The sequence below is a fragment of the Platalea leucorodia genome, assembly GCF_965183815.1.
Source record: "Platalea leucorodia genome assembly, chromosome: 22".
Taxonomy (NCBI): Eukaryota; Metazoa; Chordata; class Aves; order Pelecaniformes; family Threskiornithidae; genus Platalea; species Platalea leucorodia.
The window spans coordinates 3997105-4017210 of NC_138844.1; the positions used below are offsets into that span (position 1 = coordinate 3997105).

General features: G+C 65.6%; 3 protein-coding genes across 5 annotated transcripts; 2 read left to right on the forward strand and 1 right to left on the reverse strand.

Annotated features, from left to right (window-relative positions):
- Positions 1-518: 518 nt before the first annotated feature.
- G6PC3 (glucose-6-phosphatase catalytic subunit 3) lies at positions 519-4881 on the reverse strand. 3 transcript variants are annotated; one of them, XM_082332022.1, is made up of 7 exons: positions 4800-4881; positions 3529-3755; positions 3064-3170; positions 2364-2454; positions 1875-1993; positions 1587-1777; positions 519-1499 (listed from the first exon to the last, which is right to left on the reverse strand). In XM_082332022.1, exons 2-7 carry the CDS (start codon positions 3744-3746, stop codon positions 1062-1064), a joined length of 1164 nt encoding a protein of 387 aa, XP_082188148.1. In that variant the 5' UTR covers positions 3747-3755; positions 4800-4881; the 3' UTR covers positions 519-1061. The 3 variants fall into 3 exon arrangements, with proteins under 3 accessions (XP_082188148.1, XP_082188149.1, XP_082188150.1); XM_082332024.1 differs by having other exon boundaries at positions 1050-1499; positions 1587-1728; XM_082332023.1 differs by lacking the exon at positions 4800-4881 and having other exon boundaries at positions 3529-4702.
- Positions 4882-4970: 89 nt separating this feature from the next.
- Positions 4971-16276, forward strand: LSM12 (LSM12 homolog). The gene is made up of 5 exons (XM_082331919.1): positions 4971-5142; positions 8431-8564; positions 13346-13455; positions 13903-14029; positions 15903-16276. The coding sequence occupies exons 1-5, from the start codon at positions 5022-5024 to the stop codon at positions 15996-15998; spliced, it is 588 nt and encodes a 195-aa protein (XP_082188045.1). The 5' UTR covers positions 4971-5021; the 3' UTR covers positions 15999-16276.
- An 844-nt stretch (positions 16277-17120) lies between these two features.
- On the forward strand, positions 17121-19271 carry TMEM101 (transmembrane protein 101; the record flags this gene model as incomplete). Its single annotated transcript, XM_082332231.1, has 4 exons — positions 17121-17257; positions 18292-18472; positions 18552-18698; positions 18918-19271. The coding sequence occupies 4 exons, from the start codon at positions 17121-17123 to the stop codon at positions 19224-19226; spliced, it is 774 nt and encodes a 257-aa protein (XP_082188357.1). The 3' UTR covers positions 19227-19271.
- Between the last annotated feature and the right edge of the window lie 835 nt (positions 19272-20106).

Sequence of the window (20106 nt, forward strand, 5' to 3'; positions counted from 1 at the left end):
GCGGGGACGTCGGTCTGGCTGTCCCCAACGCTGGGTGGGGGCTCTTGGGTGGTGGTGGGACCCCCCCGCCCATTTCTCCCCTTTTTGGGAGGGGGTCACAGCCCCCAGCCCCCCCAGCCCAGGAGACCACCCGCCTCCGGGGGGGGCGAGGGGCCCCCGGCAGCGAGGCCGGCGTGCTTTGGGCTGGTGCCCCCCCCCGTGTCCCCTGCCGTGTCCCCCCCCCAGCCCTGCCTCGGTTTCTTTTCTGTCCGTCCGATGCCCGCTCGCGCGCTCTCGATATGGTTTTCAGTTGAGTATTTTGTAAGATGTTACCGATGTTCGTCCTTGTATAAATAAAACTCGTTTCTGGCAATACCCAGCGGCGCCCCGCTGCGTTTGGGGGTACCGGGGGGGTGCCAGGAGTGCCAGTGCCTTTGTGTCCCTGTTCCTGTCCCTGTCGGAGCAGGACGGATGTCCCCAGGGCTTCACTCTTGCCCTGTGTGCCTCAGTTTCCCCACCTACAGCAACAGGGCTGCCCCTTTCCCCTCCATCCGGTGCGATAACGGGGTGCGGAGCTGGACCAGCCCGGCTGCGGGGGCTCCGTCCCCCCCGTTACCCCCAGCCCGGGCTCTGCCCTGCCCCGGGGGTCCCCAGCGCTGCCCGTGCCCCCCCTCGTCAAAGGACTCGGGGCCGGCAGGTTGGTAACGGTGCCTTTATTTGGTTAGAAAGGGGGTGGCCCCTCCGACCACCGCGGTACGGGGGGGGATCGCGGCGTGGGGCGTCCCAGCCCCTTCCCCTCCCTGCCCCAGAGGGGGAAATTGAACCGGGAGAACTGGGGCAGCTGGAAGGAGGTCGAGGGTGGGCGGGGGAGCGGAAGGTGGTGCCGTTTGTCCCTGCGCTCTGTCCCCAGAGCTGCTGGGCACGGGGGCACCCCCCGCTCCGCCCCCCGCCTGCCCCCTGCCAGGGGGGGTCCCGCCGGCCTGGGGGGAGCAGCACTGTTAGCACAGTCAGGGTTAAACTACTGGCCTGTGGTCCCAAGGGGGACGGTGGGTGCCCTCCTGGCGTGGGGACGGTGGCTGCGCTCAGGCCAGCAGCCACGGACGATGGGCGCAGCTGAGGGCGAAGCCAGGAGGGGGGTGCAGGACCCACCGGGGCATGGTGGGGACCCCTACTCGGCGTGGGGGGAGACCCGCGGGCGGGCGAGGGAGAGGACGAGCCAGGGCAGGAGCGATGCCACCAGCCAGGGCCCGGCAGCGTACTTGAGGAAGCTGGTGCCGTACCACAGGGTCAAGTCCGCCGGCTGCGGCAGCCGGTGCAGGCCCTGCACGGCCCCCAAGGCCAGCACGGCGCCGGCCAGGCGCTGCCGGGGGTCCAGCCGCTCGCCCCGGTGCAGGGGGAAGGCGGCGGCCAGCCCCAGTCCCAGGGCGCTGCCGGCGTCGCGGCAGACGGAGGCGAAGGGCCGGGTGTCGAGGCGGAGCCAGGCGGGGTTGGAGCACCATTTGGTGGCCAGGTGGATGGACCTGCGGCGGAGGGGGGGAAGCTCAGGGCTAGCCCCCCGCCAGCCTGGGGGGCAGATCCTGGGGGCCAGCCGCCCCCCCGGCACTCACCAGTCGATGTCGATGCCGGCGGCGATCAGGAGGCTGTGCAGGGCGAGGGAGCTGAGCAGCAGGGCCAGCGCGACAGCGACGAAGAAGCCCGAAGTGCAGGCGGCCAGGGTGTGAGCCTGCAGCCCCCAGCCCAGGGCTGCCCCTGGACGGCGAGGCCAGGCAGGTTGGGGTACCCCGATGGATTGGGGGGGCTGGAGGGAAGGGGAGGGTGCCCAAAACGCCCTGGCCCAGGGTGGGTGTTGGACTCCAGCTGGAGGGACCCAATGTCCCCCCGCAAGCCCCACTCACCTGCCAGGATGCCGCCGACCACCTGATGGGGGAAGTGGGCCAGGACGAAGACCCGCGAGAACCCCACGGCCAGCAGGAGCAGGGCGTAGGCGCTGAAGGGGCTCAGCTTCACCGCCAGGCTGGAAGGCAAGGAGGGTCAGCGGCGGGGAGGCAGCCAGTGGGTTCGGCTCGGGGCTCCCGAGCGTATTCTGCCAAGCAGAGCGGGTTTAGCCCCGCTCGGCAGGAGGAAGGAGCAAAGCGCAGGCAAAAAAGCAGCTCGGTGGGGCAGGGGAGGCTTTGCGGCGGCCTCCAGGGCTTCGCAGCCTCTTCCTGCAGCAGCCAGAGCTGCCAAGGTAGAACTCTGTTCCCCAGGAGCTGGGGGAGAGGAAGGCATCCTTCCCACCCCGCCGTGGCTGCTGCCCGCTGGGGAAGGGTCCCGCATCACACCTCCCTCTTCCAAAAGGTGCTCTGGAGATTCCCGAGCACCAGCTTCCCCGGCGCAGGACTCACCTCCCGGAACGCCTGGACGCCAGCGTCGTCAGAGCGGTGACGAGCGGCCAGAGGGCTGCCCCCGTGATCATGCAGTGGCCGGAGGGGCTCCCTGCGAAGGCGAAGCACGGGACGCTCGACACGGTGGGTCGGGGGGGAGCGCGTCCCAGCGGGGCAAGCGCCCGAGGTCACCCGGCAGAGCTGGGGACGCGTCTGCTGAGCCCAGCCCTCGCGGCTGGGCAGCCCTGCCTGCGCCCTGGGTTCCCTCCTGGCTGACAGCCACGGCCGGCACAGAGGGCTCGGCTCAAGGATGAGGATGGAGCAAGCCGGTGCCCGCGGATGATGGTCACCTGCCCAAAAAACCAGGCAGGGACGCGGGCTCTGCGGGCAGGGGAAGCCAGGCGGAAAGGGCGAGCAAGGCGCCCTGGCCCCTGCCGCCAGCAGACTCTCCCGTAGGTTTCCTGGCCCCGGAGCCGCCTGTGCCGCGCGCGCCGTGCCAGCAGCCATGGCGCCCGGCCCGCTCCCTGCCGCTCGCTCCTTTGCTCTGCTGTGAGGCGCTGGCTGATGAACGGCTTTCCCGCTCGGCGCGTCCTGCCAGCCCAGCGGCACCCTCCAGCCGCAGCATTCCCACCCGGACAGAGCCTCCCGGCTCCTGCAGCCCTTCCCTACAGATCCCAGGGTCTGCCGGAGATGCAAGGAAAAGCTTTCACCCGTTACTCACCCGGTCCCGTTTCGCAGGAGACAGGGAACTGGCGCAGCGTGACCAGCTCCCTACTGGCCAGCCCCGACTCATGGACCCACCAGAACGGGCGCTCCCCGAACAAGAACCTGGTGGGGAGAGAAACCACAGAGCAGTGAACGGCCAAACGCAGCCCAACGCCTTCCCTGCCCATCCCTGGGGATCCGAGGGCTGAAGCCGGCAGCGGGAGGGCAGGATCCCTGCCAGTTCTTACGGCTCCCGGGCATTTTTCTGCTGTGAATGCCTGGCAGATGCGTTACCGCGGCTCGGGTGACCTGCAGAAACTCTGCACGCTTTCAGCGTGGCGCAGGCAAGGAGCAGCACTTGTCTTTGCCTGCCGAGCGGAGCCCGCGGTTGTGTTTCTGCTATCGTGAACGTGCCACCGCTCAGCCCTCGGGGTGCCACCGGGTGTGACAGGGACCCTGTGACTCCAGGCTCTCCCCTCACCATTTGAGGACGACGTTGAGCCACTCTGACACCAGGCCGATCCACAGCACCGACACCCCCACCTTGCGGTCGAGAAAATAGGCGAGAGGGAAACAGACGGTGAAGACAGATTTGGGATCGGCCAGCGAGGTCACTGAGATCCAGAACTTCTCCAGCCAGGGCGACCCGGACTGCAGCGCCTCTGCGAAGCGGATCCCGGCGATGTGCAGGGCATCCATCGCGCCGGGCTGGAGGGAGAGAGGGAGCGTTAGAGCTCAGGCCTTGGCAGAGTCCACTTGACAGGCAGAGACCTTGGGAAAGGGGCGGGAGGTGGCTCCCCGGGGCGGGTGTCACGCTGGGGCTCGCTCCTGCGCCCGGGGTGACCCTGAGGGACGCCTCGGCGCACGATGCCAGCGCTGGCATGGCTTCAGGGAGCCGTTCACCACCTGAAGTTTGCCCGCGAAGGACTCTAAACCTTTGCCTCCCGCCTGCAGCTTGGCAGCTCCCGGCGCTGCAGATAGCCGCGGTGGGGATGGTGGTGCCGGGCAGCATCGGCACGTGCGTGGGGCTGTCTGCTGAGGGCCAGCACCCGGCACGGCCCCGACCGACGGGCGCTCTGGGCTGACCCAGCACGGGCACATCCCAGGGGCCGCAATGTGGGGTTTAGCAGAGCAGCCAGGCTGCCCTGAAGAGCCCTGGCTTCCCTGGGGCTGGCACAGAGTGGGCCTGGCGCAGGCCTGGGGCTTCCCTGGGGTCTCCCTGGAAGAGGCCCAGGGCTGCTTCCCTAGGCCAGGCCTGGGGTCTCCCCAGAGCAGGGCCGGGGCTTCCCTGGGGTCTCCCTGGCCCAGGCCTGGAGCCTCCCTGGGGTCTCCCCAGAGCAGGCCCGGGGCTTCCCTGGGGTCTCCCTGGAGCAGGTCCGGGGTCTCCCTGGCCCAGGCCCGGGGCTTCCCTAGGCCAGGCCTAGGGTCTCCCTGGCCCAAGCCCGGAGCCTCCCTGGGGTCTCCCTGGAGCAGGTCCGGGGTCTCCCTGGGGTCCCCCAGGCCTAGAGCCTCCCTAGGGTCTCCCTGGCCCAGGCCCGGGGCCTCCCTAGGCCAGGTCTGGAGCCTCCCTAGGCCAGGCCTGGAGCCTCCCTGCATCCACCCGGGGCCGCTGGGGCGGCCTGGCCCTGCCGGGGGTACCCGAGGCGCCTCCCCCAGCCACAGCAGGGCCGGGGTGGGCCCGAGGCGGGTGTCTATCACCGAGCCCCCCCCCCCGCCTCCTCCAGCCGCGTCCGCCCCCTCCCCGCCTCTCACCGGCCTCTTCCGCCTACATTCCCCAGCAGCCCCCGCGGCGCCGGCCGGCTACGGGTCGGCGGGAGGGCCAATCCTCGGGGGGGGCGGAGCTGAGAGACCCGGCGCGGCCAAGGTCACCCCGCCTCCTCGTCGCGCGCGGTGACGTCGCGCCGGCGGCCCCGCCCCCGCCGCGCCTGGCCGAGGCCGAGCCGCGGCGGCCGCTCTGCGGGGCTGAGAGAGAAAATGGCGGCGCCGGGCGAGTGCTTCAGCGTGGGCAGCCAGGTGTCCTGCCGCACCTGCCAGGAGCAGCGCCTGCAGGGCGAGGTCGTCGCCTTCGATTACCCCAGCAAGATGTTGGCGCTCAGTATCCCTTCGGCAATGCGGCAGCGGGGGGCCGCTGCGGCCCGGGCACGGCCCGCTTGGGCCTCCGCCGCCCGCCCGCCCGCCCGCCGGGGAGCGGTGGGGGGGGGGGGGTGGGGGTGTCTCTGAGGGGAGCTTGTGGGGAGGGGGAGGGCAAGGAGGGGCCTGGGGGGGGTGGGGGGACGTGGAGGAGGGTGGGGGGCTCTGGGGGGGAGCCCCGTGGGGAGGTGGTTGGGGGGAGCCCGATGGGGAGGTTTGGGGGGAGCCCTGGAGCGGGGTTAATGGGGGGATGCGGGGGGGCTGATGGGGAGGTTCGGGGGGGGAGGAGGAGTCCTGTGGTGGGGTTAATGGGGAGAGTGGGGCGCCCCGTAGGGAGGTCTGGGGGGGGGGGAGTGGGGAGCCCTGTATTGGGGTTAATGGGGGTGTGGGGGCCCTATAGTAGGGTTATTGGGAGGGAGTGGGGAGCCCTGTATTGGGGTTAATGGGGGTGTGCAGGCCCTATAGTGGGATTATTGGGAGGGGAGTGGGGGGCCCTATAGGAGGGTTGGGGGGGGGAGCCCTGTAGTGAGGTTAATGGGGATGGGGGGGCCCTATAGTGGGGTTATTAGGGGGGAGTGGGGAGCCCTGTATTGGGGTTAATGGGAGTGTGGGGAGCCCTGTGGTGGGGTTGTTTGTGGGGAGTGGGGAGTCCTACGGAGAGGTTTTGGGGGGAGCGGGGCACCCTGCAGGGTGGGTTTTGGGGGAGCGAGGAGTCCTTCAGTGGGGTTGTTGGGAGGGGAGTGGGGAGCCCTATAGGGAGGTTTTTGGGGGGAGTGAGGAGCCCTGTAGTGGGGTTAATGGGAGTGTGGGGGGCCTATAGCGGGGTCACTGGGGGGAAGGGGGGCCCTATAGTGGGGTTATTGAGGGGGAATGGCAAGCCCTACAGTGGGGCTGTTGGGTAGGAGTGGGGCACCTTATAGGGAGGTTTTGGGGGTAGTGAGAAGCCCATTAGTGTGTTATTGGGGGGGGAAGCCTTGTAGTGGGGTTAATGGGGGGGAGTGGGGTGCCCTATAGTGAGGTTTGGGGGGGAGTGGGGTGCCCTATAGGAAGGTTTTGGGAGGAGTGAGGAGCCCCATAGTGGGGTTACTGGGGAGCCCCCCAGTGGGATTACTGGGGGTGGGTGCCATATAGGAGGGTTGTGGGGGGAGTCCTGTAGGGGGTTGGGGGGGTGAGTGGCTCCACAGAGGCCTGGGGATGGGGATCTCCCGCAGGGCTGTGGGGTTTTTAGGGGAGGCCTTGAAGGCATGGCGAGGTCTGGGGAGGGGCAGGGGCACCCTGCAGGGTCCAGGGAGGATGGGGGAGTCCTGGGGGGGGGGGAACACTCTTGGGGGGGAGATCTTCAGGGCAGGAGGAGCCCTGGGGGGGGCATGGGTGCCTCTTTGGGGGTGCAGAGGGAGGCTTTGGAGGCACGGTGGGGCTTAGGGGGGATGGGGGAAGCCTGGGAGGATGGGATCCCATAGGAGGTATCAGTGTAATGGGGGTCAGGAGAACCCTGTGGGGGTGGGAGCTCTCAATGGACCTGTGGGGATTTAAGGGGAGATCACAGAGGCAAAGCAAGGTCCCCTGAGGGTAGGGGGGCCTGCGGGGTTTAGGAGAGATTTGGGGACCCCTGTGAGAGTAGGGCTGGGGATGCAGAGGGCTGGTGCCAGAAGTGCCCTGCAGCTGGGGGAGTGAGGGGGACAGGGGGTCTGGGGCTGCCCTGGGCCTCGTGTGGAGGAGAGGGAGGCAGGCAGTGCTTGGGGGGTTAAAATCTAAATATATATGCATGTGGAAAAAAAAAGATGTGCTTTTCTTTTTAACCTGCAAGGAAGGTGGAAGCAAAGGGCTGTTAGAGAGTAGCAAAGGGACCGCAGAGAGTTCAGGGAGGTGGATGCTCAGCCCAGGGACTGGCGTTGGAAGGGGGCTGGAAGAGTGCTCGAGGCCCCAGGGGTGGGTTCTGGAGGGAATGAGCGAGCGATGGAGGAGCTGCGAGAGGGGTTTGTGTCTGGAGGCTGGATCTGCGAGAAATGTGACAGGAAAAGCCCTGCTGGGTGCCTGGGCGTGATGTGGTTCTGGAGGGGGACTGGGGACCTGTCCCGGGCTCAGCTCCTGTTTGTGCTGGTGCGGTTCGGGTGGGGGAAGCTCCCCAGGCCCGAGCAGAGGCTGCAGGAAAGTCTTAAACGATGTCCAACAGGTTGGCTTAGTGTGTTGAGCGGCTGAGCTGCTCTGGAGAGGGCTGAGAGCTCCTCTTCTGGCTTTGCCCTCAGCCTGGCTCTTCTTCCCAAAGCTGGGATGCTCCATCTCATCCCCCCGAAGGAAGAGACCGGCGTTCCTTGGGCATCCCTCGTTTCCTCCCCGTTATTGGAAGGCGTTTGCTAGGGAGGGCTTCACCTGCACAGCCGGGCTCAGGGGGGACTGGAGGAGAGGAAAAGTGACCTCCGCCAGCATCTCTTCCGAGGAGGAGATGGCATCGGTGTGGAAGAGGCTCTCCATGCCCTGCTCCCCGCTCCTTCCAGCAGCTGAGGGAGCGGAGGGCTAACGACGCAGCCTCCTGGGGAACAGATTGCGCAGGAGTTAATGTCAGCTCTGGAAGGGTTTTTTTTTTCTGGGGGTGGTGCACTGTTGTCTCATTTCCACTTTCCAGTCGTGCTGCGATACCGACCACAACAAACCTCGCTGCATTCGAGGTGCCGCCCGGGAGGTGTGCGAGGGCGAGGAGGCCTTTCCCGGGGAGCCGCTGAGTAGCTCCTCTTCCATCTGCGCTAGGGACTGCTCCCGGCGAGGCTCCGGCTTAGCTGCTGCCTGCAAGAGGAAATAGTTATGGTATAAAAAGTGCAAATTTGAGGCGTGGTGGTTGTTCTGGGTCACTTCCCCGTGCAGACCAGCTGGTGCTTGAGGCGAGCAGGGAAGCGGGCGGCACCGCAGTTGGGGCCCTGGCAGCAGCACCTCCGCACCTCCCCGGCTAGTCGGGGCTAAATTGCTTTTTCGAAGGAGACCACACAGCATCCCAGGCTGCGTGTGTTGTGGGAACAGTGGTTATTGGCTGGAAAATTCATGCTATAGTCAGGAAAACTGAATCAGCATCAAATAGGTCCGAGATGGTTGATATTGGTGGGGTCTCACGGATGACCCCGTGCTTGGCTGAGTGGGGATGGAGTGGTGGAGGAACTTGCTGAAAACCAAATGTTCTGGTTTGCTCCTGGACAGCTCTGTGCATCAGGCCTGTAAATGTCTCCGTCTGGATTTGTTTTCCTTAATGTTTTTTCCCCTCCAGAATGCCCCTCTTCCAGTGGAAAGCCTAATCACGCAGATATCCTGCTTGTAAACTTACAGTATGTTTCAGAAGTGGAAATAATTAATGACCGCACGGAAACGCCTCCTCCTTTAGCTTCACTCAATGTTAGCAAGGTAAGAACCTGCCCTCCTGGGCTCCGAGGCTCCTGGGAGGGAGGGATTCACCTGGAGAAGTCCCTGTCGGGGACGAGGTAGCTTTTAAACTTTAAATCACTCGCTTCAGTCACGACACCGTGGCTCTGTGAAGGGTTTAGGTGATGATATTTTGGGTGTGTTGAGTCTCCGTGACCTGCTGCTGGGGTTTCTGTAGCGAGGCTGCAGCCAGCTGCTTTGGGATCGCTCGGCGTGGAAGCTGAGGTCCTGGGCGAGGGAGAGGGAACTCCCAGCTTCGTTTCATCCCAGAGGCAGTCCCCGTGAGCCTGAACGAGGGGCTGGGCGCTGTGCTCGGCTGGGGAGCTGATCCTGTTGCTGCGCTTGGCTCCCCCAAGCGCCTGCGCACCCTTTGGTCTGTATTTACACTGTATTTGCTCCAGCGTTGGCTGGAGTTTCCAGCGTGGTCCTGCCATGTAGATTTAATTGCCCGGCTGACGCTGCGTCCTGTTAAAGCGCTGAAGGTGCGTACTGGGAGCTCGGTGAACGGCTCTGCCCTGCGCTGAGCCCTGTGCCCTCTTTGGAGGCTGCTCCGCTGCGTGCCGACCTCCTGCGGCAGGAGGAAACGTGGATTTCTGTGCTGGCAAGCAGCTGCAAGTTGCTGCCTGAAACACTGACTGAGAATTTCAGCATCAGGACCCCTGGAGTGTTTTTAGTAACGTTGAGGCTGCAAAGCACCTTGTCACTCGGGAAAAGTCCAGTGGTCTCAAGCCTCCGGCTCCGCAGCAGCCCCAGCGCCTTTGGTAGAGGGACGTGGTGCTTCACTGGCCGGAGAGAAGGGAGGATGGAGCCTTTCATAAACGTGCAACAGGTTCTTCCCCTGACAGCAAGTGACGTGGATGCTCAAATCAAAACCTTCCGGAGAAGATGGACGTGGCTGAAGCTGGTACTCTGCTTACCCGAGCCTGTGCCGGGTGCTCCTCCTGGGTGCTCTCTCTTCCAAGATCCTGGGTTAAGAACGCATTAGAGCGCTTTTTGTGCTCCCGTGGATGATGCTAGACGAGGTTTGGGCTTCGGTGGGTGCCCTCTCTGCCTGCAGCCCCCTCTCCACGCGGATGTTGGTCCTTTTCAGAAAGAGAACAATTTGGGGTGAAGCCGAAGGACGGGGGAGCGAACAGGAGCAGCGAAGCACGCGTGCAGTTAGTTGAATTTTGAGGAACTGCTTTTCCTACGTCCTTCTGGAAGGGGATCGCTTCTGATTCCCAGTGATGGTGTCAAAAAAAAAAAAAAAAAAAAGGGAAGGTGAACCCAAGCCCTCGATGCTGGTGTGAGGTGGCTGGAGACAGACAGGCTCCAGGGAAGCCGGGTGTGGGCTCTTGCTGTGGGGCTTTTCAGTTGTCACCTCGTCCCACGGGGAAACCTCCTCTCCCGGCAGGCAGGCTCCGGCAGGCTCTGCCTGCAGGTCGGTGTCGCGTGGGTGGCACCGGCTGGGCGTCCGTAGCCCCCAGGGGTTCCTTCTCGGTGGATTAGCACGTTGGCAGAGGTCTCGAATGACACAACTGCCGTAAAGATGCGACTGTTTGTTGTAATTGCATCGAGTGACATCGCTGGGAGCGCAGCCGGGAGGTGGACGGGCCTGCTGAGGGGAAAACACCCCACGTGACTTCAAATACTCGCTTCAGCCTTGCCAGCGTCAAAATCATTGCTGTGCATTTTGGTGCAGGGGGGGAAAAAAATGAATCGAGTCGTATCTTCGGTGGATGGAAGTCGGTGTGCAACCGCTGGCGTGTCTGTGTCCCCGTCTCCAGTGACAGGAGGGTTTTTCCATGTTGCTCTGACCCACGTCTCCTCTCCCATGAATGCACAGGCAAGCTGCGGTCTGATGGTGCTGCAGGACTGGAATATAGACGAGCTGATACTGGGCGTACTGGGAGAAGGAGCTGTTGGCACACGGGAATGCTTGTGGTGCTCCGGGGCAAGCCCTTGCTGCTCTGGAGGGCCCCGGAGAGCAGGCAGAGCCCCCAGGAGATGCTCAGCCCTGCCTGGTCCTCAGTGGAGAGAAAATGTTGGGACCAGAAGACTTGCTGGGCTTGGAAGGCAGCAGGATCCGGCCATGGGGGGCCCAGGCCGGTGGGGGTCCGAGCCCCTGTTGGAAGGGGGCAGGGGTGCAGGCTGGCCGCGGTGGAAGGTGCAGGCAGGAGGAGAGCGGGTTGTTGGCTGCAGGTAGCTGTCGTGAGGCTGCTGTGGGAGAGATGTCCTGACGGCACCGCAGACTCCCCTGGGGGAGGCTTCAGGAGGGATGCAGGGTGAAAATTTGGGGGGGGGAATGCTTTTGAACCATGGCACGGGAAGGGGGGAGATGTGTGGCTCGGCTCCGGCAGCTGTGGGGCGGCCGGAGGAGCTGGCGAGGCGCCGGCGAGGAGATAACGCCGGTGCGACGGAGGGCTCCAGTGGTTCAGTCCAGATAGGGCTGAGCTCGAGGCTTCCTGCTGCCGGCAATGGGCGCGCAGGGGAGGTGTCACTGCAGAGGCTGGGGCCCGTGCTGGTACCTCTGGGGACACCAGCCTGCCCCGTGGGGCTGGCACCCACCGGGGGACCTCGGCACGGCGCTCGGCTGCGTGGCAGAGCCATCCGTCGCCGTGCTGGGGAGAGGTCAGCTGCCTGGTTTTGGAGGGATCCCCTTGACTTGCCGCCTGGGGCGCGCCGTGCTTGGCTATTCTCACTGGGCTGCCGGCACCCGAGCGGGACGGGGGCCATCCCGGCGGCGGGGGGCCGCGGCACGGCGCTCGGCGGCCCTCTTCTTGCTGCGCGCCGCGTTTTCCATCATTCATACGGACGTGAATAGGGAAGTGACTCATTCATTCATGCCGCCATCGCACGAGGTGCGTATACGAGTCTTCAATAGCCCCGTCGCCTTCGGGTCCTCGCTGGAGGGGGGCGTGAAGCCGTGCGGCGGGGGGGCTGCGCTGGGAACAAGGACGCTGTTTTGAATGCTTGGATCGGGGAGGCTGGAAGTTGGAGGCTCAGTGTGTCCAATTTGTTTCTTGTCTGGGGATAGCGGTGATGAATAGGGAGAGCGCATCCTATTGCAGGGAAAGACCAGAGCGAAGGGACCCTGGATTCACTCGATGAATAAACTGACCAACGTTGCAGGTGAATCGGCTCCAGGTGAGGGCTGATGTTCTCCAGCTAGAAGCAGGAGGATGAGGTTGGGCTTTGCTGGGCGCTGTTAATCCTGGGATCTAGGAGCGCCCGATGAAGTAACGTTGGGATGCTGCTCTTCATCCGCACCTCTCCAGACTTTCCTGGCTCCTCGCGGTGGCCCGTTGTCACCCACCTCCTCGCAGGGCTGTCCCCAGAGCTTTGGGGCAGGCGATGGAGCCGGTTGGGAACCAGGTCTGCCGGCTTCGGGAAGCCGCCCTGCTCGGGCGACGTGTCGGTGCGGCCCCGGAGAAGGCTAGCGGTCGTGTGCGTGACTTGGATGCAGGAAAGTTACTGGGGAACGTTGCGCCCGGTCTTAAAAACCAGTTTGGAAGCCGGACTGGTGGTCTTGGAGAGAGCAATTCCTACGTGAAGTGGGGAAGGTAGCTTCAGAGCCAGCTTGTGCCAGGGATGAGGAAAGATCCCTACTTCTCCCCCCCCGGTTAAGGCTTCCCTCGCTCACCGAGAGGCTGAGGAGCACACGGTGAGCAACCGAAGGCTGCTGCAGCGAGCCCCGCTCACCTGGGCGCAGAGCGCAGATGCAACGGGCTGCGTCTGCCCGGTGGCTGCTGTTTCGGGAGACGGAGGGGGAAACCTGTCCCTTATTAACGTTATTTGCTACAAAAAGTGAGTGTTCCCCGTGCTCAGTGGGAGCTCGGGCTTTTCCTCCCCAAAGAGGGCTTTAGAAAGGGCGAAGCCGTCCCCACGCAGCGCGGAGAAAGCCGGTCTGGCTTGGGGAGTGCTTGCAGGCGTGAGGCCATTCCGGGGAGGAGGAGGAAGAGGAGGGCCGGCGTGGGCGGCAATGCTAATGTGGCTCTTCCACTGCGGCAGCTCCAGCCGGGGAAAGGCGGCTGGTCCAGCGCCGCCTGCCCGTCTCCTGCCTCCAGGCAGCTGCAGCTCCTTCTCCTCCCGCGGCCGTGGGATTTAACGTGGGGGATGCCGGGGTCGGGGTTTCCCTTCTCTATTCCGGGACCCCGCTGGGGTAATTGCACTTCCCCACACACGGACGTTGTGAGCTGACTCCCAAATAACCAATCGCTTTCTTTTTTTTGGAACAGAATAACCGCTCCGGGATAAAGTTGCTCGTACACCTGTGTGGTCTGTACGGAGGCATTTACACCCCACCAGCCCTAACGTAGTGGTTATTCTGGGCTCGTCTTTCCCATCTGCATCCCCTGAGTAAACACCAAGCAGCGGAAGGTGGTTTGGACCTAAAATGCAGTAATTAATTTGGAAAAGGCAGAGGGGAAGGTGATGCTTGTGCGTCTGGCCCCTGGCAGCTGATTTCCTCCCCGTGCCCGAACCGGGGGATGCAAAAAGACGGTGTCCACATCCCCAAAATACTGGGGGGATGCAGGCAGCGGCGCCAGGGACTCAATGGAATTAAGCCGTGGCCTGAAATCCGTGCGGCGCTCCGGGATGCGTGGAGAAGGGTGTGATGGGAGGGTGGAAACCGCGCGCTCGTCGTACCCTGATTTAATTGGCGATCCGGACGGCGAGCGGCAGAGCTGTGTCTGCGGGGCGGAACCTGCGTCCCCTTGGAGCTCCCATCGCCGCTCGGGTGACGCTCAGCCGAGCTCCCTCTCTCTTTGTCTCCCCTCCAGCTTGCCAACAAAGCGCGGACGGAGAAGGAAGAGAAGATGAGCCAGGCGTATGCAATTAGTGCTGGTGTCTCTCTGGAGGGGCAGCAGCTCTTCCAGACTATACACAAGACGTAAGTCCCCACGTTGGTGCCACCGGTGCCTCCTGCGCTCTGCCTCGGCCCCCAGCGCTGCTGGTGGGGAGTCGCTCGTGTCCCTGCGTGGCTGGGTAGAAGGAGCCCCGGGGGGGTTTTGCGTTGCCCGGTCCCTTGGGCTCGCCACGGAACGCTGCCGGTGCATCCTGGGATGTGCCGGCCAGAGCCGCGCGGGCCTCGGGGGTGGCTGATGGCTCCCTGCGCCTTCCTGGCACATGCTGGTCACGAGCTCATCCCTGCAGGCTCGCACCCCTCTTTGGTTGGGTACCCAGGAGGTACCGGGTGGCTTCTGCACCCGCATCCCCTCCGGGGCGAGACGTGGGTCTGAGGTGGGCAGCGGCTCTGCGCTGGGGACGGGCGGGGGCTTTCAGAGGGGCTGGGGACGCGGGCAGCCGCCTTCGCTCATCCTTTTTCCCTTCCCTGCAGCATTAAAGACTGTAAATGGCAGGAGAAGAACATAGTTGTGATGGAAGAAGTCGTTATCGCCCCTCCCTATCAAGTGGAAAACTGTAAAGGCAAAGAGGGAAGCGCGCTGAGTCACGTACGCAAAATAGTGAGTACGGGCGGGGGGGGCTGGTGGCACTGGGGACGCCGGGAGGGTGTCACATCCCCGGGGACACCCGTGGTGCCTCCTTGGGGGGGATCCTCTGCCTGCTGGGGGAAACTCCTGCCCGCCCTGGGGATCCCCTGCCTGCCCGCCTGCCGCAGATCCCCTGCTCACTGCAGATCCCCTGCCTGCCTGCTGTGGGGCTCCCCTGCCTGCCTGCTGCAGATCTCCTGCCCACCGCGGATCCCCTGCCTGCTGTGGGGATCCCCTGCCCACCCACAGCAGATCCCCTGCCCACCGTGGGGCTCCCATGCGTGCGCACCGCAGATCCCCTGCCCACTGTGGATCCCCTGCCTGCCGTGGGGATCCCCTGCCCATTGCAGATCCCCTGCCTGCCTGCCATGGGGCTCCCCTGCCTGCCCACTGCGGATCCCCTGCCCGCTGTGGGGCTCCCCTGCTTGCCCGCTGCAGATCCCCTGCCCACTGCGGATCCCCTGCCCGCCGTGGGGCTCCCCTGCCCGCCCGCTGCAGATCCCCTGCCCGCCCGCTACAGATCCCCTGCCCGCTACAGATCCCCTGCCCACTGCAGATCCCCTGCCCACTGCAGATCCTCTGCCCGCCCACTGTGAATCCCCTGTCCACTGCAGATCCCCTGCCTGCCCACTGTGGGGATCCCCTGCCTGCCCGCTGTGGGGATCCCCTGCTGCCTGCCGTGGGGCTCCCCTGCCCGCCCACTGCAGATCCCCTGCCCACCCGCTGTGGGGATCCCCTGCCCACCCACTGTGGATCCCCTGCCCGCTGCAGATCCCCTGCCTGCCCGCCGTGGGGCTCCCCTGCTGCCCGCCGCAGATCCCCTGCCCACCCGCTGTGGGGATCCCCTGCCCACCCACTGCAGATCCCCTGCCCACTGCGGATCCCCTGCCCACCCACTGTGGGAATCCCCTGCCCACCCGCTGCGGATCCCCTGCCCGCTACGGATCCCCTGCCCACTGCAGATCCTCTGCCCGCCCACTGTGGATCCCCTGACACTGCAGATCCCCTGCCTGCCCGCCGTGGGGATCCCCTGCCGCCCGCCACAGATCCCCTGCTGCCTGCCGTGGGGCTCCCCTGCCCGCCCACTGCAGATCCCCTGCCCACCCGCTGTGGGGATCCCCTGCCCACCCACTGTGGATCCCCTGCCCGCTGCAGATCCCCTGCCTGCCCGCCGTGGGGCTCCCCTGCTGCCCGCCGCAGATCCCCTGCCCACCCGCTGTGGGGATCCCCTGCCCACCCACTGCAGATCCCCTGCCCACTGCGGATCCCCTGCCCACCCACTGTGGGAATCCCCTGCCCACCCGCTGCGGATCCCCTGCCCGCTACGGATCCCCTGCCCACTGCAGATCCTCTGCCCGCCCACTGTGGATCCCCTGACACTGCAGATCCCCTGCCTGCCCGCCGTGGGGATCCCCTGCCGCCCGCCACAGATCCCCTGCCCGCCGTGGGCTCCCCTGCCCACCCGCTGTGGGGATCCCCTGCCCACCCACTGTGGATCCCCTGCCCACTGCAGATCCCCTGCCTGCCCGCCATGGGGCTCCCCTGCTGCCCGCCGCAGATCCCCTGCCCACCTGCTGTGGGGATCCCCTGCCCACCCACTGCGGATCCTCTGCCCGCTGTGGGGCTCCCCTGCTGCCCGCCACAGATCCCCTGCCCACCCACTGTGGGGATCCCCTGCCCACCCGCCGTGGGGCTCCCCTGCTGCCCGCCGCAGATCCCCTGCCCACTGCGGATCCCCTGCCCACCGCAGATCCCCTGCCCGCCGTGGGGCTCCCCCCGCCGGCCCCGGGGCCCCCCCCCCTCGCTAACCCCCCCTTTCTGCCCCTCCCGCCCTCCCCGCTGGCAGGTGGAGAAACACTTCCGAGACGTGGAAAGCCAGAAGGTGATGCAGCAGCGGTCACAAGCACAGCAGACACAGAAGGAGACCTCCCTCTCGTCCTGAGGCCACCGCCCGCGCCGGGGCCGCCCCGCCGCCCCGCCACCCAGTCACCGCAGGCGGGAGGGCGGCGGCGGGGGGGTCCCCCTTTTATTTCCTTTTTCGAGCTCGTTAATGGGGAGCTCAACCGATTCCAAACCTTAGACTTTAAAACGAACGAGAAAAGAGAATAATTTAAAAGCTCATGCATTACTTGACTAACAGACTTTCTTTTGTCCGCCATGTTTTCTTTCCTACCAGCCAGTCAGACTTTGTTAGTTTTATTTTTTGACCTTTTCCTTTTTTTTTTTTTTTTTTTTTTTGCCTCCCCCGGCCCCTGCTGCCCCCCCACCCCCCCTTTACTTTTCTAAAGGGGCTCTGCCACCCCCGCTCCGCCCGGCCCCCTCCCCACCAACCCCTCCAAAAATAAAAGTAACGAGCTGACTGCGGTGGCCGAACCGGGACCCTTGTGACCAGCGCGGTCTCGTTTTAATTTTGTTTGCACAGGGCAAGGCTTGAATTAGTCTTATTTTTCTTATCTTTAAATATATATATGAATATATATTAAAATGTTCTTTAAATATTTTCTGCTTCTAGCAGTTCTCTCGATCAGGATCGTGGCAAAAAAACCCCCCCACGCCCCCTCCCGCCCCGCCACCCCCACCCGGCACCGGGCCGGGCCCTGGGGTGGGGTTTTTCCCCCATTTTCCTTTTTTTTTTTTTTAACTTTTTTTGCCCCTTTTTTCCTTTTTTTTTTTTTTTTGAATTTTTATTTCCTTTTTTTTTTTGCCATGATCCTCCCCCCCCCCCCTTTTTTTGTTTTGTTTTTTAAAATAAATGGATCAAAATCAAACAATTCAAGCCCTGCCTTTAGAAGAGTTTAAAATTTAAAAAAAAATTAAAAAAAAAAGGAAAATTTTTTAGTATTGTTTAGCAAAAACAATAAAACCCGAAATTTTTTTAACCATCACCCGTGTCTGGCGCTCTGGGGGCGGGGCCTGCGGGAGGGGGCGGGGCTTCTGTGGATGGGCGGGGCCTTATTGGTGGACCAGTGAGTGCGGGGCGGGGCTTTCCCGCGGTGGGCGGGGTTTGTGGGGCGGGGCTTCCGGTGCGGGGGGCGGGACTTCCGGCGGGGCGGGCCTGGCGGCGATGGCGGCGGGCCGCGGCTGGCGGCGGCGGGCGCTGCGGCTGCTGACGGCGGGCGGCGGCGTCCTGCTGACCCGCTTCCCCTTCTGGCACTGCTTCAGCGGGCTGCTGCTCTGCGCCGAGCGCGCCGACGGGCGGCGGTGCGGGACGGGGCGGCCGGGGGCGGCCCGGGGGCGGGTGTGGGGCCTAGGCCTGGGGGGGGCCCGCGGGGCCTGGGGCTGGGGGAGGCCCGGGGGCCTGGGGCAGGTGTGGGGCTGGGGGCTCCTGGGGTAAGTGTGGGGTGGTGAGGGCCCGGGGGCCTGGGGCTGTGAGGACCTGGGGTAGGTGCGGGGCCGGGGGGCTCCTGGGGCTGGTGGGGGCCTGTGAGGGCCTGGGGCTGGGGGGCTCCTGGGGGGCCTGGGGCTGGTGTGGGGCTGCGGTAGGTGCGGGGCCGGGGGGCTCCTGGGGCTGTGAGGGCCTGGGGCTGGGGGGCTCCTGGGGGGCCTGGGGCTGTGAGGACCTGGGGTAGGTGCGGGGCCGGGGGGCTCCTGGGGCTGGTGGGGGCCTGTGAGGGCCTGGGGCTGGTGGGGGGCTGGGGTAGGTGTGGGGCTGGGGGGCCTGGGGAGCTCCTGGGGGGCATGGGGCTGGTGTGGGGCTGTGCGGACCTGAGGTAGATGTGGGCTTGGGGGAGGTGGTTAAGTGTGTGGCGGGTTGGGGGCTCCTGGGGTAAATGTGGGGCTGGGGGAGGCCCGAGGGGTCTGGGGCTGGTGGGGACCTGGGGGTGGTGTGGGGCTGCAAGGGCCTGGGGCTGGGGGAAGGTGTGGGGCTGGGGGGGTCCTGGGGGAAGTGTGGGGCCGAGGGAGCTGGGTAAGCGTGGGGCTGGGGCAACTGAGGGGGCTCCTGGGGCAGGTGTGGGGCTGGGGGGGTTGGGGCAAGTGTGGGGTGGCTGGAGGGCTCCTGGGGCAGGTGTGGGGCTGGGGGGCCTGGGCTGGGGGGAGGCAGAGGGGCATTTGGGGGGGGCTGGGGCAATGGGGGGGGCACGGAGGGGCTGTAGCCCTTCTGCTAGGGGAGGGCTGTGCGGGGGTTAGGGGGTGAGGGAGGGGCTGGGGGTGAGCGGGGGGGCTGGGGGTGAGCGGGGGGGCTGCGGGGGGCTGGGGTGAGCGGGGCCAGGGGCTGGAGCTGCCGCGCCCCCCAGGAAGCCGGACATCCCCGTCCCCTACCTGTACGTGGACATGGGGGTGGCCGTGCTCTGCGCCAGCTTCATGTCCTTTGGGGTGAAGCGCCGCTGGTTCGCCCTGGGGGCCGCCCTGCAGCTCGCCGTGGCCACCTACGCCGCCCACGTCGGTGGCCACGTCCACTACGGCGACTGGCTGAAGGTGAGACCCCCACCCACCCACCCGTGACCCCCCAACCCGGCCTCGGCGGGCCCGGGGGGTGACGGTGGCCCCGGCGCAGGTGCGGATGTACTCCCGGACCATCGCCATCATCGGCGGCTTCCTCATCCTGGCCAGCGGCGCGGGCGAGCTCTACCGGCAGAAGCCGCGCAGCCGCTCGCTGCAGTCCACGGGGCAGGTCTTCCTCGGCATCTACCTCATCTGCCAGGTACGGGGGGCGCGCGAGACGCCGGCGGGGGGGGTCCGCCATCCCGCGAGGGGGGACACTGCCACCTCCCGCCCCCCGCCCTGCCACAGGCGGGGGGCTGGATCCCCCGGGGGTTTCCCTCCAGCTTTGGGTGAGCGCTGCCGGTGCCACCAGTGCTACCAGTGCCACCCGTGGCACCGTTGTCACTGCACTCCAGCCCCCCGCGTCCCCCCTCCCCAGGCCTACTCCCTGCAGCACAGCAAGGAGGACCGCCTGGCTTACCTGAACCACCTCCTGGGGGGGGAGCTCGCCCTCCAGCTCCTCTTCATCCTCTACGGCCTCCTGGCCCTCGCCTTCCTCTCCGGTTACTACGTGCGGGCGGCGGCGCAGGTGCTGGCCGTGCTCCTGCCCCTCGCCATCCTCCTCATCGACGGCAACATCGGCTACTGGCACGACTCGCGCCGGGTCGAGTTCTGGAATCAGATGAAACTCATCGGGCAAAACGTTGGGATTTTCGGAGCCGTCGTCATCCTGGCCACCGACGGCTGAGCGGGGCGGCCGCTGGCCGGGACTGGGCGGCGGGGGGCGGGCAGCGTGGGGGCTGGGGGCAGTTTTTTTAAAGAATCACTGCTATTTATTCTTTTTTTTTTTTTTTTTTTTTTAATTTGTAAATATTTGATAATTTTGCCGGAGGATGGGGCGGTCGCTGCCCTGGGTGTGTGGGGGAGCTGGGGGGGGGCTTCTACCTGTGGGGTGCTGGCCACTGTGTGGCCGGGCCCCCTCCCCGCCGAGGTCCGTCCCCCCCGCGTGTATTTTTACTGATGAAACGAGAAATCTTTTACCTCGTCCCCGGGCTCTCTCGGCTGTTGTGTGCCAGCGGGGTCAGGCCCTGCTGCTTTGGGGGGCTTGGGCGGGGAGGGGGAAGCCGCTTTTGGGGGGCTTGGAGGGGGAGCTGCTTCGGGGGGAGGCGGCGTGCGGGGGGGTGTGCGCAGGACTGGGTGTTCCCCTCCCTTCAGTGGGGAAACTGAGGCAGGGGGGAGAGCGGGATCCTGGGCTGGGGTTTGCTGCCGGCTCCTGCCCGTCCCCGGTGTCGTGCGCTGCCTGCGCGCTGCCTGCGCACTGCCTGCGCCCCGTCGCAAGCTGAGGGCTCAGCGCCTGGTTTATGGCGGGAGGAATTCTTGGCACAGGGGCGGGCGTCGCGGTGGGACGTGGCGAGGGGCTGGCAGACCCCGTGTGTCCCCCGTGGGCCGTGTCCTCGCCGTCCCCGTCCTGCCACCCGGCTGGGCAGGCGTCTGTTGTCCCCCCCCCGGGCCGGGCAGGCGCGTGTGTCCCCCCCGGCCGGGCGGTGGAAAAGCAAACAGGGGCTGATAAGGGCCTTCCTCCGGGGGGGGCCATGCGTGGCCCCTAATGTGCCTCCGGCGGAACTGGG